General features: G+C 40.6%; 1 protein-coding gene across 2 annotated transcripts in view; it reads left to right on the forward strand.

Moving 5' to 3' along the window:
- The first annotated feature begins 777 nt into the window (after window positions 1-777).
- The window catches only part of LRIG3 (leucine rich repeats and immunoglobulin like domains 3), a 39802-nt gene continuing 21979 nt past the window's right edge, over window positions 778-18600 (forward strand). The window contains exons 1-3 of one of the 2 annotated variants that reach the window (XM_065685498.1): window positions 778-1209; window positions 8506-8577; window positions 8887-8961. In XM_065685498.1, the coding sequence (XP_065541570.1) occupies window positions 1034-1209; window positions 8506-8577; window positions 8887-8961 (323 nt within the window). In that variant the 5' untranslated portion in view covers window positions 778-1033. Of the gene's footprint in view, window positions 1210-8505; window positions 8578-8886; window positions 8962-18600 lie in introns of those variants that run through there. The other variant, XM_065685570.1, reaches the window with a different exon arrangement.

The following is an 18600-nucleotide window of genomic DNA, read 5'->3' on the forward strand; positions in this document are numbered from 1 at the left end:
ATACAGAGGTGGGAGAGATAGCACAGCGCCTGTGAGCAGTCTGATGTCTGCTGTTGGATATTAGGGGTGTGTGAAGCCTACAGTAATTGAATCCATTGCAAGGCCCGGGCTTACATATGGAACTTGAACAATAGGTATTTACTTAAATTACATAGATTACCTCAGAGATGTGGAATCTGTACGCCCTGCCCACTTCCCTGAACCTCTGGAGCTGGGATCCTGTGGGGAATATAATGGGCTTAATTACGGTGTCTGGACTAGCCGAGTAGGACCCAGAAGGCAGGAGTTAACCTCACCTCACCTTTTACATGCCAGTGACCCCAGGCTTGGCTGGGAAGCCGTTGGGGCCTCCAGAACAGCTTCTGGATTGCCCCAACCCATGCTGAACCAGTGCGATGGCGAAGGGGAATCCCTCACGGGCAGGGCCTCCATGCGCTTGCCTTCGCGGCTCGGCCCGCGCCCAGCGGGTGACGCCGAGGGCACGGAGCGCCCGACGCTCACGGCAGCCGGGTGCTGCTGCCCGCCCCTAGTGAGGCCGGCCAAGGGAGCAAGGGCCCACACACGCGCCCGCTGGGCTGCAAGGCCACCTGAAGGCTGGCGCCCGAGCCGGGCACCGGGCCCGGGATGCCGCAGCGGCCTGGCAGCTGCCGGGCGCCACCACAGCCCACCCGGCCCCCTACCCGCGGCCCCGGCCCCGGCCCGGAGGGGCGGTCGGGGGGTGCGGCCGTCACATGGCAGGGGGAGGGGGCTGCGACGGGGCGGGCCGTGCTCGGGGCTCCCCCGGCCGCTCGGAGGCGGGCTGAGGCGGCGGAAAGTTTGCGGAGTGGCTGGCGGCCGGCGGTGCTGTGCCCCCCTGCCGCTGCCTGCCTTTGCTCTTCTCCTACATCCCCCTCTCCCACCGCCTTCCCCCGTTGGCGGCGGCTCTGGGGCATGAGCGGGAGCTGCCACCCGCGCTGAGAGGCGGGAGGTCTCGCCGCGCCCGGGTCTGTCAGTGCGGGAACCCCAGGGACGGGAGCGCGGCTCTGAGCCCGCCATGCCCCGCCGGCTCCGCGGGGTGTCCGCTGCTCTCCTCCTGCTGCTGCTTCTGCTGGGCCACCACGCCGCCGCCCGCTGCCCCGCGCCCTGCCGCTGCGCCGGCCACCTCGTCGCCTGCAGCCGCCTGGAGCTGAGAGGGCTGCCCGAGCGGTTGCCGCGAGGGGCGGTGCAACTGTGAGTGCCGGGGCGGCGGGCACCGCGGGGGGCTGGGGGTGCCGGCCCGCTCTCCTCCGCCATCTTCTGCTCCCGGGGGCTGCGGTCCGGTCCGCGGACGGGCTTCCCGGGAGGGAAGCTCGAGTTTCGTGGCGGTGCCGGCTGCGAGGTGCGCGGGGAGGGGGGCAGCAGCCGGCGGCCAAGCTGTCAGCGGGATTGCGGCCCCGGTGTGTGATGGAAACGAGAGCGGGCCCGGGAGCGCCTCTCGGTGTTTTGGGAGGGGGAGGAAGAAAGTTCCGATGACTTTGTTGGAAAACGTGCAATAGTCACAAAGTTAGTATGGATTTGCGTGCCGGGAGAACCGGGTCTCGGTTTTACTTGCCCGTTTTTTCACCTCGATTCCCCTATAGTTCGGTCTGTAATGGCCTTCTATGAGCGGAGCTTGCCCCGCTGGGTCCGGGCGGGTTCGCCGAATCCGCAGTAACGTGGATTGAAATGCCATCTGTAGAAAGTTACTTTGCGATGATAAACTTTTATGGACAAAGCCTAAGTTATGGGAGCTTTCTAAAAGCTTGAAAATATCTGAGGAACTTCTCTCATTTGTTTTTAATCTTTTGTCGCTAAGAGATCTTCTGTATTAGCCGTATTAATTTTCTGTTACATTTCCAAAGCAGATTGAGATAAGGACTTTAAAGTAAACAGGAAGACTTTCAATTAGTTGTGGCTAATTCTGTTCAATTGCCTCGTCTGGAGGTCATGCTGCTTTACTCATGAAATGTGGATGGCTGTATTGACACCAGATGGAACTGAACACAGGAATGGCTCTGGGAGTTGAGTATTTCCAGGAGTGCTGCAGGAAAGTGTGAGGGGGAATAAATTTTTTTCTTTTTTTTTTCTTTTTTTCTTTTTTTTTTTTTTTTTTTTTTTGGCTTGTGTGACTGAAGCATCTGAACCAAGTGCTGGATCTGCTTTACGTTCAACAACTGGTTTTGCTTCCTATTAAATTCCATTCCTCCTGCTCTTTTGAACTATTTGAATACGCTAGCGTAAGTTTTCTGACAAACCTAAGGCTTTTTTGATACTAAAGCTAAGCTTCATAGCTTAGTTTCTTAGCTTATCTTACTTTAGGGCTGTTCAGTTAAAATTCAGGTGTGACAGCATGCTAAACCAAAAAACAAAAAGGGAGGTTGAATCTCAGGACTTTCATTTTAAGAGTCGCTTTGAAAAGCGTTTTGCATTAGCAGTAATCCAAGTTTGCCTTTTCCACTTCTGTTACTGAAAGACAATAGAACACATTGCAGGGCTTTTTTGTTAGCACAAGGAAGGCTTTTCTAATTAGAATTCCCTTGGTAGTGTAAATTGTCCTTATGTAAGTTCACATTCCTTTAAAAGTGTGAGAAAATAAGTTCCACTTGTATAAATAAGCTTTGGTCTGTTCTAAGAAGCCCTGCTGTGATTACTCATTGGACAGCTGTGTCACTAGCTCTTAAACTCACAGGAGTACATCTTTGTAGGTGTCACCAAACCATGTGGTCTGGCCGCTTTTGTGTAAATATTTCTTTTGTTTGTGTCAAATGCCTTAGAAGTGCCCTTCTCTTTCTTCCTTCCCCTCTTAGTAAGAGAACAAGGAAGGTTGTCACCTCCAGCTACCCCAGAATTTAGAGCTGGGGTTGTGCAATCCTGAAGATTATAATGCGTTTCAGTTTTACATATGAAAAAAAAAAAAGTTTGACTAGCCTGGATTACTGTTGCAACAAACTGTACACTTATGAATGATAAAAGACTGCATATGAATTTTATTGGTATATGTTTACTGTGTTTTCCATGGAAGGCCATAGCGCATATAGCCAAAGGCTAGTAGTTTAATTTCGGGCTTTCCAATCATCTTTAGAAAACAACTATTACACCATGTTCTCCACATACGCAAGCGAAATCTCCCAAGCAGGAGAGTGAGAGCTCTTGTGCCTGAGAAGGTCTAGGCCCACGTTAGGCTTTACACCTTCCTCTGCCCATCTGTCGGCTTGCCCAGATGGAGAGCAGGTCAGATGAAGCTGGTTTTTTTTGAAGCTCCGTTTCACTCTTTCATGCCTTTTGTGTTCAGATTTCCCCAGTGAAATAAAATGAGAGTGTCTGATGTGGAAAGGTTGCATGACCTTAAGGAGAGAAATAAAAAAACCAAGAGCCGGAGGGCTGAGTTATGTCCCCTTTCCTTTTGGTGGCAGGTGTGAGGCTACTGCTTTGTGCGGAAGTGACTTCCCTGAATGGGTGTAAACAGGCTAAAATTGCCAGCTTCAGTGTCATTTTGGCCAAAAAGACCATCTTTTGTATGGAAGATAACAGTCTGCTGAAAACTGATAAACATTTGTAATGGCTTTGTGTACAAATAGTTTTGGAGTTAGATTTCCATTTACTTCCAGGATATGTGTCCTGAGATTGCAGGAACATGGATTTGTTAGAGCTGGTGTAGCAGAGCCAGAGGTGAAGGAATGAAGAGAGGAAGAGTGTGGAGCATTGGCTAGTGCTCTCCCTGTGTGCAAACTCCCAGTGGCACTGCCATACCCCTCTCCAGGTTCACTGAAGAATACTGAAGTTGTCAGTGGGGCAGGAGGGAAAGTCTGAAAGATGGTTTTCACTTGTGTTTGTATTACATCTTTAGTATTTACATTTTATAAATCCTCTAGTTCTCTAGCAGGATTGCCAGAAAAAAGGGCTGTATGGTTTTCACAGCTGTTTTTCAATATTTTCCAGACTAAAACTTGAACATAGCAAGCTGATTTATGAGTCACTTTGGATCAGTGTCTTAAAACAGCTACAGCCTGGCTTTTTGTTTTTCAGCTCTCCTGATTTCTGCTGAATTAGCAGCTCTATAGGCCCCTGTGGGACTGATTAAGAAGCTGTTGCTGGATTTGCATTTTAAAATTTGACTTGGGGCTCAGGTTTCTGAGTTCTCTAAGGAAGAAGATGATAATTGTGACTAAGTGTTGTAAATTAAGTTAGAGTCTAAAAGTTGTATTTATAAAATGTGTGAAGAAACACTCTTCCTTTACACACCAGGCCTTCCTTTCAGTTTTTTATCATGCAGACATTGATGTTCAGTGATACTTCTCAGTTTTCTAATTCAGAGACTTGTGAGTTACAAAAGATGGCCATACAAATGTAATGGAATATAGAAAATAGTTTCTGTCATAAAACGGGCTCTTAAAAGGCCTCAAAAACTATGGCTTGCTTTTTCAAGTGGAGGCAATTCTACTTAAATGCTCAATCACTTTTATTAGAAGTTTGGGGTGAAGAACAGGTATATATACTTTTTATTGTTATAAAGAATTTCTTAATATAAATCTGGTTTCTGAAGTTTCTGAGTTCACTCACTGTTGCATCTTTCATGGCTTTTGAAATCCTAGTAGCAAAAGTAATCACAGAGGATATTTTCTCCCCACTTATAATGTGGTTTTTAACAGACAAGGAAAATTCAGAAATGGAAAATGCATAGTAATAATCTTAGTGTTTTAATGTTGTCAGTTCCATTTTTTTTAAAGCAAAAATACTGATTAATTTTCAAACCTGTTCTTCATACTTGCTTTAAGATCTGTTGAGAAATGCACCGAACTGAAATATACTTGTAGCTTTGCAACAGAGATGATAGGTTTTATATTTAAAAAATGCCTCAGATCCAGTGCTTATAAGTTTCAGAAACTTCTATAGCCTTAAGGTTCACTTAAGAGTATTAGTAGAAGGCAAATATTTTAACCCTTGGTTCACTTCTAACTACTCTGATTTAAAAACTTAAATATGTAACTTGCAAGGCTTCCCCCCCCCCCAAGTTTCTCATGCCAGTAGTACTGAAATACTGTTTAATAAAATATTTATAATGCACTTTTTTTAACCAACAACTGGTAGACAAGTATGTGTACAGCTGTATGAAACAGGCTATTAAGTATTGTGCAGAGGGGTTTTTTTGTTGTTTTGCTTTGTGTTTTTTTGCAACTTGTGTTTGACAACCTGCTGTAAGTAAACCAGGAATGAGTAATTTGTGTGTATGTATGTATTTTTTTAAAATAGGTGCTACCTGGAAAATCTGAGGGTATCTTTAGTGTTAAAAAACAAACACAAAAAAAATAAATAGTTTGAAACCTAGTGTAAGTTGTTACGCTCACGGTTGCCTTGATAGACTCCAGATGGATGTGAGCTTGAGCTATGAGTGAAAGTGTCTGGCTCCAGTGTGGTGATCATGCACAGCAGTGGTTGTAATTGCAGGATTTTTATAGTTTAAGGACTCTGCCAGATTTTTTTCCTTTCCATTTTTTTTTTTTTTTTTCAACATGTTATAACTCCAGCAGAACAAATCTGCTCACGTCTGTTACTGTCTGGTAGGTCCTTTAGGCAAACATGTTTTAAATAAACCTTTTGCAGGGTTTTTGGATGAAGTGAAGAAATGCAGGTTTTTAGTACTGATGTTGAACGCTTTGTTGAAATAATTACTGATTCCTAAGTCTTGTCTGAAGCATGAGGAACAGTAACATATTAGGCACTAACAGGCATAACTTCACTGAATTTTGGCCGTTTATTTGCATAGTTCTTATAATCCCTACAGGCTAAAGCCAAATATAGAATTAAGTTTAAGGGTAAAAATTGTCTCTACTCCGTGTGCTATAAAGCATCAAATTAGAGTCCCATCTAGATATTTGTAACAGCATATTTTTTCAGTATTTATATTTAAGAATGCAGAATTCAGATCTATGCAGCTAATATCTTCAGATGCTGAAAACAAAGGGATTTTTCAGTAGTCTATGGCCAGACAAATGTTTGCACTAGATTTTTAAGCAGTGAAAGATGCAGTTCTCTAACTCAAGTGTGGTTAACCTCATTTACAGGAGACCTCAAATGATGAAACCAGCATTTGTGGGGTTTTGAAAATGTTAACACTGTATTGGTTTTCCATCTTGAAGAGGAAAGTCTGTCAGGGTTTAGACACCTAAATATGTTGGGGCTTAGACACTGGGAGAAGGCACGGATACCTATTAGGTGCTTGACTCCAGAATGGAGTCTCAGAAAACACCCCCTCTGAAGCCACCTAAAGGTGGTGGAGAGTGTTACCCTCTCTAGGTGGCTTCCACCCAGCCCTCACGCCCTGTTCTTGTGCTGGAAAATGCCTTTCACAGCTGCCGGTCTGCTCTCACATGCTCCTGTGCAGCCCTGGCTTGGAAGATGTAGGTGCATATCTCCTCCCTGCCCGTGGCTGTGCGCCAGACACCAGTGCCACAGCTCTGCAGCTGGCTGGGCCTGATCCAGTTTGCTGGCTCAGAGCACACCTCATAACTGAGTACTGATGGTACCCCTTGTAATGCCCATATGTGCCTGGGATTATTTTTAATGTTTGAGTTTTATTATTATTTTTAATAACTGACTCCAGGGGAGGACAAAAGTGACAATGCCAGGAATTGTTTTGGCAATATTGAACAAGTATTGCATAAAGCACCAGACAGTTGGGGGAGTGTAAAACAAGTTTTTATCGTTCTCATGTGCTGTTGAAGAAACATAGGTACCTGGCTGGGTTGCAGCATTACACCTGTGTTCAAAGTTATGCAATGGTGGGTGTAGAGAAACTGGAGTTCTCTGAATCTGCAGTTGTCCAGGGCTTAGTCACAGAGCACAAGACCTAGCACAGACCCTAGATCTGTCTCAGTGTTAAGTCAGTTCTGGGCTGTGTGCAGCAACAGTATGCTTATCGTCAGGTTTCTTCACAGCCAGAACTGTGGATGGGGAGTGGATGCATCCACGGCAGTCAGGCCTGTGTTTGGCATGCTCAGTATAGGTGACGGTACTGCGTTACATTATCCGAAAAAAGTGAAAGCTTCCTCATGCATTCAACTTGAAATACACTTCATGCCCGCATGGCTTGATGGGGACCCCTGCATGTTGAATGACTGTTCAGTGCTTAATTAGGACAGGGAAAAGTATCATGAAGTGTAAGAAATTTTTGTGCCTTTTTGTGATGCTACAGCAGCTCACTGCTGAAGCATGCTAGTGCAATTCTGCATTGCAGACTCTCACAGGTGTGAGTTTAAGAACTCCTTAAAAATAGTGCAGTTTTTGTTTGCTGGCTTGGATAAACTCCGTGTTAGTATGTCCAGTGAGCACTTTGCAGATGACTGAATTCAGGTTGCAGTGCATGAGCAGGAAGGTGCATATTTTGGTGGATAAGTGACTAAGAAGGGGGAGGTCATCAAGAGGGCTAGCCATGGTTAGAAAAGCAATTATGAGTCTGTGCCGCTTGTACAGATCTCTATGGCTGTGCAAGCTTGCATTTCTGTAATTGCTTTTCTGCCTTCTATTGTGTGGTCATTCTTTTATTTCTGTGATGGTTCCGCTGCTTCTGAGGCTACACAAAAGCTTCTTAGGACTCTATTTTACCGTGTTGTAAAATATTTAAGACACATGGTAAAGATGTATGGTGTCTGTAGGGAAAAGAATTTCTTGACAGTGATCAAGAAAATGTGTTGCATTCCTAGTATCCTGGCTTATTTTGTAGAAACGCTGCAAAGACCCTAACAAGATTTTTTATAAGCTGCATCGGTATATATATTTGGGATCTTGAGTGCAGACTGGCACAAGCTGAGTACTCAAGCTACTTCTCCAAGTGTGATTGTGATATTAATGTGACTAGTATGCAGACATCTTAAAACTCAGAATAGAGTTAGGCTTTCGTATGTTTTTGTGATATTGCTTAAGATCGCCATTAAATTTGGTTAGATAGGAATGGAGTCCTGAATTGAGTGAAAGCATGCAAATAGTGTTGAGATTTATGGACAGTCCTCATTGTGTACTTAAGATCATGCATTGCTTTAGAGAAGTGAGGAGAGTAAATGATACGACTGACTCAGGGAATGAGACGGCAGTGAGTTTTGGTTTATGAGTCTTCCTTGTAATCAAGAGGTTGTGTTAGCCAGATATTTTATTGTGAAGAGATGGGGCAGAGGGGTTGTTGTTGGTCTATGAGTCAAAATCTTAAGGTGTTTTCCATGGGTCTTACATGCTTAGACATTGGGATGTCTACTACATCCCAGTGAATGGCTCTAAATTGTTCAGAGGTATAGGAAATTCTTTGACACTGCTGGCAATGACCAATCAAGGTATTTACACTTAGTTGTATAATCAAATAAGTTTGTATTCTAATTTACTATTATAAAAAAAAAAACAAAACCCCTTTTTATGTACTTGGAAACAAATGATAAGATAATTTGGGTTGAAATTGTATTGCTTTACACAATTTATGTTTATGGCAAAACTGACAGGCTGTTTGTTTTTGTAACCTCCTAGGGACTTAAGTCACAACAAATTATCTTCAATCAAGACCAGTCTCTTGGATCACCTTCATAGTCTTCAGGAAGTGTAAGTTAATTTGTCTTAATAAAAAACAAACAAAAACAAACCATCAACCCCCTGAAAAAAAGAAAAGCAGCAGCAACAACAAAAAAAACCCAACCAAAAACCCCAACCAATGTTTGTTTATGCTAATTGTATCCCTGTTTCTAATAATTGGTTAAACAACAAAGATGCTTGCTTGTCTGATACTTTGCATTATGTGGAACTGAAATTATTTTTTAATTTTGGGATGACACTGTTCTGCCATTTAGCAAGTCCAATGTACATATTTCTGATTAACATGAAAGCTGACTCTCCATTTTCTAACATTAATAGGAAGTTGAACAACAATGAACTGGAGATCATTCCAGATCTGGGACGAGTCTCTGCAAATATAACGGTTTTGTCTCTGTAAGTAGATCTTACTATTGTCCCTAGTTAGTAGAACTGACTCCCCACAGGGTTTGTGGAAATATGTGCATTACAAAGATTAAAGTGAAATAATTGGAAATAGAGTAGCTTGTGGTTAGAAGTTGATTATGCCATATTATTTAGCAGGTTGTTTAAAATGTGTATAATTGAGCTTAATCCTCGTAGTTTTTATGCTTCCCTCAGTTATAAAGACTGCATTAGAATTAATTTATGTTGTGGTAGTGCCCAGAAGCCTCAGCCCTGTTGTGCTAGGCGCTGAACAAACATTAGTAAATGTTATACAAACTTGTACAATGCGGACTTTAAAACAGGAGTTATACTATATCATTATGCATCTTGGCTGAAATCCCACTCATGTTAAATCATGGCAGAGTTCCATTAATTTCAGTGGGCAACATGGGGAAATCCCCTCGAGATGCAACTTCAGGACAAGTATCTAGGTTAGAAGATGTTTTGCCAGTATCTTCAAAATGTCTTTTTGAGCCCATTTTAATGTGTGGCATAATTTTTTTTTTTTTTTGCATCTGCAGTTAATGGATATAATCATGTGTCACAATTATATGTGCATTTATTGTTTTGTTTGAAAGAAATGAGCAGGTTACTTGATGTGGCATCTGTAATATGAGTATAAAGTTGTAAAAGGCATTTAGGACCAGTAACCAAACCAGTTGATTTTAAAGGAAATGTTATTCCTGAGGTTTCCACTCAAAATCAGTTTGATCCCCCCCCCCCCCCCCCCCCCCCCCCCATGATGTAGTTTCTCTAATTGTTGAAGGAACTGTTACAAAAGTAGTTACTTTATTAATTGAAAAGGGAAAAGACACCTCTTTCATGTATGGGATTTGTATTTTATCAATGGGAATCTAAAGTGTCTAAAGCCAGTAACATGTAGCCCTCTGGCCAAACCCTGCCCTTGAAAACAAATTGCAAGTTACCTTTCTTGAAGAAGCCCGAAGGGTTAAAACAATACAATAAACTTTGGAAAGCTGTTCAGTTAATTAAATTGATCACTATTCAATTGCTTACATCTGGGGATTTATAGGGGCTTGTTTTTACTCTGGGCTCAGGTCAGCTAAGTCAGCTGGTGCAGCCGCTGTGTCTGGATTGCTCTGTTTGAGTAAGAACTAAGTGATATTTGATACTGATGTGGTTTCTTACAGATCAGAATCAGAAAAGAATGAAAGAAAAAGCAGATGATGTCTGACAAATAACTGTTGAATTTAAGCATATCTTCTATTTTGCATTATTGTTGACAGTATTTTCACGTTGACATGGCACTCTGTAGTTTAAGCATCTAATTGATCTAAAGAATATATTTTTTTTACGTCTTTGCTAAGGTTCATTTTGCCACAAGGTTGGAAATAATATCATAATAAAGTGTTTTATATCCTCCTGCCTTCTGAGGAGTGCAAAGCTGAGAATTTGTTTTACCATCTCCTCAAGTCCTTCTCGTGGAAACTGAACTGGTTTAAATGAACCCAAAATCATCCTTCTGCAGCTATGCAAAAATTGTTGTATTTCTTTGAGAATGTAAATGAAAATCAGTCACTGCTGGACTGGTTGTTCCGTATCCTTGGGTCACTAGCTTGGTTCATTCACTCAGGTGGTCAGACGTGGAAAACCCTTTGTTAGATCTGTGCTGTCAGTGAGCATATAATAGTTAAGACAATTGTTTGTTTCAAAACAAATGCACAGAGAACATAAAATTAGACCGGTATTGCATTGTTATAAAAAATAAAGCATCTTGTTTCTTTTGCAAAGGTTTCTATTTCAAACACAGAATAGACTCATAGAATTGTTTAGATTGGAGAAGACCTTTAAGATCATCTAGTCCAACCGTTAACCTAGTGCTCCCAAGTCCACCACTAAACCATATCAGTGCCACATCCACGCTCTTTTAAATACCTCCAGGGACGGTACCTCAACCACTTCCTGGGCAGCCTGTTCCAGAGCTTGACAACCCTTTCAGTGAAGAAATTTTTCCCAATATCCAATTTAAACCTCCCCAGCACAACTTCAGGCCATTTCTTCACCTTGTCCTAGCACTTCTTACTTGGGAGAAGAGACTGACACCCAGCTCACTACAACCTCCTTTCAGATAATTGTAGAGAGTATAAAGCCTCCCCTGAGCCTCCTGTTCTTACAGGTTGCAAGTTATTTATGTAAAGATGTTAAATCTCTTTTTACAGAGAAAACTAAATAGTTATAGAGCAGTTGTCTGGCATAAAAATATATGTAATACAGTGTTATTATAGATGGACATATAATCTATCTAATAATGCTTTTTTTTTTCTTGAGAAGTGAAAAAAATATGTTCACTTATTCTTTCTGTGTTGGATGTTTTTTGGAGGGGTTCAATCAAACTGAGTTAATGCATGTAAGTCATGCGAAGAGAACACATATGGAACAATTAGAATATAATTTTTAGAACAACTCTTCAAAGAATAACTGTACTCAAAACATCTGATGACTTCAAGATTTTAAACTTTTATATGAAAGGAGCTTGTGGAGCCTTTCCAAAACAAACCGCTCTTTCCTTATTGAGTCTTTGTTCTGACTTTCAAATAATAGCAGAAAAGAGAGTGCTAGTCTTCTGAAACTTGATTTGATTGTATTTCTGATGGGATACATATATGGCTGGTTCATTACTGTCAGTTGAAAAGACAGTTTTTTTTTTTTTCCAAGGCGTCTTCAAGGAATGTTGTGGAAGTGGCGCCTTCCTTTCCTGCCAAAATCTTCATTGTTGAAGAAACTTTTTCAAGATTTCTCTTTTCTTTTTTTTTTTCCTTTCTCCACTTCTCGGGACTTGTCACTCAGCTGTGGAGCCTTAGAATTTTACCTGTTCTGCAAGAATTTTCTTGCCCTGCAAAGGAATTTACCCTGCTGGTATGCCTACAGTAAATAATAGTGCAGGTATTTCCATACAGCACTGTGTGTCTAAATTCTTTGAGCAATATAAACAAGCATGGGTGGATTATCATGTTAGTGTAGTTTCCATTTCTGGAGCTACCTCATTGCTAGCTGTCTTAATTGATGTTTATCTAGCTTAGATATTTGCATACTGTTGAATTATGCAGAATAAACATACCCAGAGCAGCAAATGTTCCCAGTCTCATGGTCGCAGTCTGTAACATGAAACAATAATGCCAATGTTTTGTTTCTATGGATGCCAGCTAAGGGTTGAACACCATGGGGGGAAAAGTATTGGTCAGGCACACCCCCTACCACCATCCTGGGAAGACCTTGTCTGTGTGAAGGAGTATACAAGTACATGCAGGCACACTCTCATTACATGGTTGGAGATACTCATCATATGAATTAAAATATAGATGTATCTATTCTTATCACATGGCATAAGAGAACTTCAGAGCCTCCTGGGAATCTGGAAGCTGCTGTGAACTAAATGGATTGTACTTTGGGCTAAATCTGGTCAGGAGGCTCCAAACAGCACAGTTGGTAGCCAGGAGTCCAGGTCCCCCTAAATGCTGGACAGCATAATCTTTTGGGGAGAATACTGGATTTAATAACCAGTTACCACAAATATATAACACAGATGCCACACACAGTAATGTAGGTGTATTTATCAACCCCTAGGACTAAAATATACTAGGTGTTTCCTAAGTTGCATTCCTGGAGTGCTTGTAAAAACAGTTAAATTAATGCATAATTGTTTTAAATGGTTGTGGTAGAAAATCCTGCAGTTGTGGAGAATAAACAAGTTTCTTTTCATTGTTCCTAGATAGGTGGATTGCTTTTGTGTCAGGTAGTGAAGTAGATCCTCATGCCCTCATTCCAGGAGAACAAGCAAAGTTCTGAATTTAGTTCCCATTCTAACGGCATTCCTTATCCAAGATGTACCAGTCCTCTCCTGCTTATCCTGAAAATCCACTAGAATCTGTGGTGTTGATACATGAAAAGAAAACTGGTGTTGCCTACTAGGTCTGTCATTGCTGTAAAGTTTCGTACCTGGGTTGGATCCAGAAGTAGATTGAAACCAAGTGATACAATACCAACTACTGTCTGCATAGGGGGTTTACTTGAAAATGCTTCAGAAAATGTTAATTACTTTTCATGCAATGAGTGCTTTGTAAGGAAGATGGACACTGATTTGCAAATGCTGCAACTTTAAGGTTTTGGGGTTTTTTAGGACTTACAGTTTAAATAAGAACCCCATGCTACTTTACTTGCAGAATTTTTTAAAATACGTAATTGTAGACACCATTCATCATCACTGCTCTGTGTCTTTGAATGCTATCGAGACAGAACAGCTTCGAGTATTAAAGTATCCTGCCTCCCCAACTAAATTTTATTGTTCTTATCAAAATGTGTATGTAAAACATGTTTTATATTACCCACCTCCAGGATATGTTATATAGCCATCATCTTGCGCTCTGCAGGGACTAAAAAAGCTGTACATGCCAAAGTTACTAGTGCGTATAGTGAAATTCTAGCGTTAGGCTAGCTTTAAATAATGGTCTGTTTTAAATAAACTTGTGATTTTACATTCTATTGAGTAGAAATTATTTTATTTAAAAGCACTAGTACACGTGGTACAGATGATTTTAATGAAAATATTATAGTTTATGTTGTAAAGACTGATCATGTTAGTCTAGAACACAAATATTTGGTCTTGATGAAGCCAGAGTGGAGAATAGAAAGTTCACGGTACAGAAGTAAAAAGAGCATGGGTCATTCACAATTCAGTAATGTCTTTCAAGTTTTACAGTAATATATGGCTTGTAATAAGTTCCCATTTTTTTCAAAATGTGAGATCTCACGTTCATAAATGACATACAGAACGTGCAGCGTGGCACAGGTCTTCCTCTGCTGTGCTGAGGAAAATCCTATCCAATCCCATCTGTACAGGAAGCCTTTAAGGCAGTTAAAACAAGGAATCGGGTGGCCATTCACTTTTGAGATCTGAGACAAAGAAGAATGTTGTCAGTATTGAGGATGATTCTTGAAATGCGCCCACTTGTTTGTGCTGGGCTGCATCCTCAGGTCACTTTTCTGCAGGCTTTCTACAGTATTCCATTTGTAATGTCTTTCTGTTGGTATATGGTGAGTTTAAATGCATTGTGTTTGAAGATGTCTTGTGTCCTGGATATTTAAAAAGATAAATAAACAAAAAGTATTAAAAAAGATTAGTCAGGAGATAAAAAACAAGTCAAAAGGACTGTAGCCTGTCTTAGGTGACTGGAGGTGTCACAGGTTTTAATAGTAAGCAAAATTGTTCCAACTTTAAATCTAGCTTTCTTATCAGCCACTACTACAAAATGACTCTGATTATGTGGTAACTCAGGCCTTTGATGTTCAGTGAACACTTCTGAAAAAGCTGATGTAGAAGCTAGAAATGAATTGTGCCAAAAAAGTACAAAGTCATTCTCTTCAAAGGGGAACCCCCCCCCCCATGAAATTGCCTAAGCCATCAACAAGGATTTGTTTAAAAAATTATTATTTTGAACACTGGAAACAAATGAAAACCTGGGGAATGCCCAAGAAGTGTTTTCAGGTCCAGGTGGTAGTCTGTGGTCTGAAGTAGACACTTGTTGCTTATCTAATCTGCAGCAGGGAATTTATTGGAGATCATCTCCAAGTGTTATTCTAGACTAGGCTTCATGAATAAGCTCTGAAATTTTAAAATTATCAGAAGAGCCCAGATTTAGCTTTGTGTATTATTTTATTAGCTCTAGCCTGCTACTTTGCTTAGTTGCTCGTTAATCCTGGTTTCAGTGATCAGTCAAATTTCTTCAGTGGGCAGCATGTTTTGTTCTAATCTAAATATGAAATCCCATTGATGAAAGACCTAGTAACAACATGGTGGTTGGTTGAGACTGGTAAAGCATTGTACTGTCAGGTAGTGGAGACAGCTATCTCTGATGTGATACAAACCCTTAGTATGTGGAGTTTATCATACTGCAGTGTCAGTATCTACTTACAGGGCTTTTAGGATTTTTCATGGTACCTGACTTAATATGTAATCTGAAAAAGTATTTTTATTTATCAATCTTAAAACTAAGTAAACTAACTCTTAAATTGAAGTGGCGTATCGTAAACCTCTGCTAAACAAACAATGAGCTCGTGACTAGAGATTTATAAATTAACCTTTATTTTAGGTAGCTTTGTGCTCACTTCATTCTCCTTACCAGGAAGAACAAAATAGTCTTACCTTCTTCATTTGGGGGTGGAATACTAGAATGTAGGCTGGTCACTGATTTTCATTCTTGGTTAAAAAAGAAAAACAATCTTTATTGCCGAAAAGATATCTTTCCAAAATTTACTTGTGCACTGTTACGTTCTGGTGGCTTTGATTAACCAACATACAGCTTAAATGTTTATCTTAATTTTATGCACAAACCTAGTTACCGAAGGAAAGCGGTGATTAATCCCTTATACTATTTAGAAGGGATTTTATTTTAGGATTGCATTTCCAGTTCTGTTTAAAATGTGGAAAAGTATATTTAAATAAGAGTGATAGTTTGCGCTCAGTGGCAGTACCTTCATGAGGAAAACTCCTGCAAAGGGCCTTCTCTAAAGACAGAAGGTTTGGTTTTTTAAATAGTCTTTATTTGTAAGTTTATTTGGAATAGGGGTAGGTATGAGAAATCTGTCTTTGTTATCTCACAGTGGGCTTGGGAGTGGAAGCTGTGTGTAAAATCCGGGAGAATGCTTTCTCAGCATTTAGAAAGCTAGAGTCATAGGAAAGAAGTTTAGATGCAGCTCCTGAAAATGGAAGCTTACATTCAGTAGGAGTGGATGCCTTTCCCTTCGAGGCTTGCCAGAGAAAGTGGTGGTGTGTGTTTATAAGGCTAGCATACTAAACTGAAGTCTGGCTTCCAATATTAAGAAAATGTTGGTCAAATATTTTACATCGTTGTCATCTCTTCAGCTACCACTTTATTATGGGAAGGATTAAGATTTAGATACTGCCTGGAAGAGTTTGTTTTGAAGAAGGCTTGAAAGAAAGAATAGAGGATGTCAAACTGGGCTTCAGGCATAAGGCTACTTGGAGAAGGTCCCAAAAATGGGAGTGGTGGTAAACCATGTGTGACATGGGCTGAAGTTGTGAGCAAAAAGCTAGAGTGAAGAAACTTACTGGAATTAGTTCTTGCAGGCTTTGACATTTGGTGTGGAGACTAAGAGGAAGTAAATGAAAGAATTTGAAAAGGAACCTGTCTTAGTCAGACTTGCAGACATGGAAACTAGATTTTTATGGCAGTAATTTAGGCTGAATGATGGGAAAGGGAAGAAGTATGTGAAAACCCAGAGTTTGTTGTAGCAAAAATATAAAGTAGTGACAGCCTAGATTAATGATTTTACAATGAGAATGGAAAAGAATGCAAACTTTGAGCTATTTGCAGTGGAAAAAAAAATGGGCATAATTTTCTGATCAGCAATATTAAAGAAAAAGGTGAATTAAAAGAAGAAAAATGCATCAGAAAAGTAGAGAATACTGTTCCTATGTGACCAAATGGAAGACAAGTAGGAAATTTTACCAGGGAGAAGGTGCAAAGTTGTAGGGCATATAGTATAGAGAATGAGGGAAGTCAGAATGAAGTTAAGATGTCAAGTATTGTGGTTATATCTTGGAGAAGTGGTAGGTGGTTATTGCAATAGATCAGTGAAATGTAATGACTTGGTGCTTTGAGTGAAGTACAAGTGGATAGGAGACAGTCAAAACTAGGAGTAGATCTAGAAGGATGTGGTCTGAAGTGCCTAGACTTTAGTCTGCACCCTTCAAAAGGGAGGGTTGGCTCTGTAAAGTAAAGGTTAGGTGTTACTACTCAACAAGTCCATACATAATATTAGAAAGGTGATTTATGATCCTAGAAGGCACTATGCTGGGTTTAATCTAGGTCTAGAATTGTACAAGATCTTAGCATTAACTGTCATAGGGTGCACCAAGTCTGCAGTGGGTTATTATTTCTGTTGTCAGCCCATGCTGAAATAGCTGTGCCTGCACTGTTTTTGTTTACCCTCTTTAAAATAAAGTGATGAGTTTACACGTTCACTTGGTTATCACATGAGAAGTAACTTGTGATTATTTTTCGAAAGGCCAGAAAGCGAAATGGGAAACACACTCTCAGTTATCCAGAAGAGAATTTGTACGGAAAGTTTAGTTACATATATGTTGATACTATAACTAAATTCAGGAGAGAATTGCTATGGAAGTATCGTGTGTTGTAAAGTTTGTGTTTGCCTCTTTTTGATGATGAAAACATTTCTGATCACAGAGTTGTTTTGTTCTGCATCTTTCTCTTCCCCTTATCCCAGTTTATGTTTGGTTTGGGAATCAATAAGCTTTGGTGTCAAGTTTTGGACAGGGTATCAGCAGCCTGCAGTTCTGAGTTTTCATTTTCTGCTTTATGCCTGTATACCACAAAAAGTACAAAAAAATAACAGCAGAGACTTGCTGACATCTGGCTTGGAAGTACAATGACAGGCATAGATCATGGAACAAGGGACACCTTAAAAAGAAAAAAACCCTGCTTGCTCTAAGGAAAGAGAAGCCTGTGTGAGAAGGGGGCATGAAACTTGTAGACTTCCAGTAGGACTGGAAGTAAGCCAGAATTCTGGCTTTATTTCTGGCATCTTTGTCTTGGAGAAAACCAGTTTTGCTTGAAATATTTCTGTATATTAACAGTTGCAAAAATTCAGAAAACTGGATGTTATTCAATGCAGCTGGGTGTCTGGTGAGAAGAGCATGTAGTCCAATTCATATAGGGGTATTTTGTAAGGGTAGTGTTGAGCTTGAAACCATAATTGCAATATTTTAAATGATATAGTTGTTCATTACAGTCTGGTTAATTTTAGTAGTCAAATGTGTAGAAATGATGAAAAAAATTTATTTTTTCTCTTTCTTCTAGTAGGAGTTACTGAGATTCTTTCTTCTGATACGTGCTCTTAAAGTTGTCCAGCCTTACCCTAAAAGCCACAGAGCATGTGTCTTCCAGCACTTTGTAAGGAAGTTAATTACAGTTCTAAGGAAGTTAATTAAGTCTTGATCTTTCACTTTTATTTTATTTTTCATTTTTCTTAATCTGTTTTTTTTACTTGGTGTCTTGACATCATTGTTTCTTATAAGAACTCCAGAAGTCCAAAGCAGTTTGTGCAGGAGTGTAAGAAACAATAGATGATACGCGAGGAGTTGTATGATGTCAGTGGGTGAGTGGAGGGAAGAACAGGTGAGGTAACCACAGATACCTGAGGAAATCGAAACAGGAGGTTGGGAGCTGTAGTGGAGACCAGCAATTATGTGCTCTGCTGGGGACAATCACATCTGGTTTGCCTGTGCTCTGTATGGCTGCCTCCAAGCCAGTTCTAATCTGGAGGCCACGTAAACACAAGATGGTCAAATTAAACATCTATGAACCCCAGTGTCTTGGCTTCAGCGCTGCTCAGAAAGATTTTATCTAGCCCTAGCAGAGTGCTTTTTTCTCCTTACGTATACTTTTTTAGTCTTTAGCAGGAGCCTCCAGTATGCGTTCATTTGCCTCTTCGTGAGGCAAATTTAAGTATATGCTGCTTCTCAGACCTTGGTTGAGATACTGTATTAGTCTAGAACCAGATGGATGTTAAAACAGTTATTTTACATCCAACTACTTTGGAGAACAGGCT

The sequence above is a fragment of the Lathamus discolor genome, chromosome 1 (genome assembly GCF_037157495.1).
Source record: "Lathamus discolor isolate bLatDis1 chromosome 1, bLatDis1.hap1, whole genome shotgun sequence".
NCBI classification, from domain to species: Eukaryota; Metazoa; Chordata; class Aves; order Psittaciformes; family Psittacidae; genus Lathamus; species Lathamus discolor.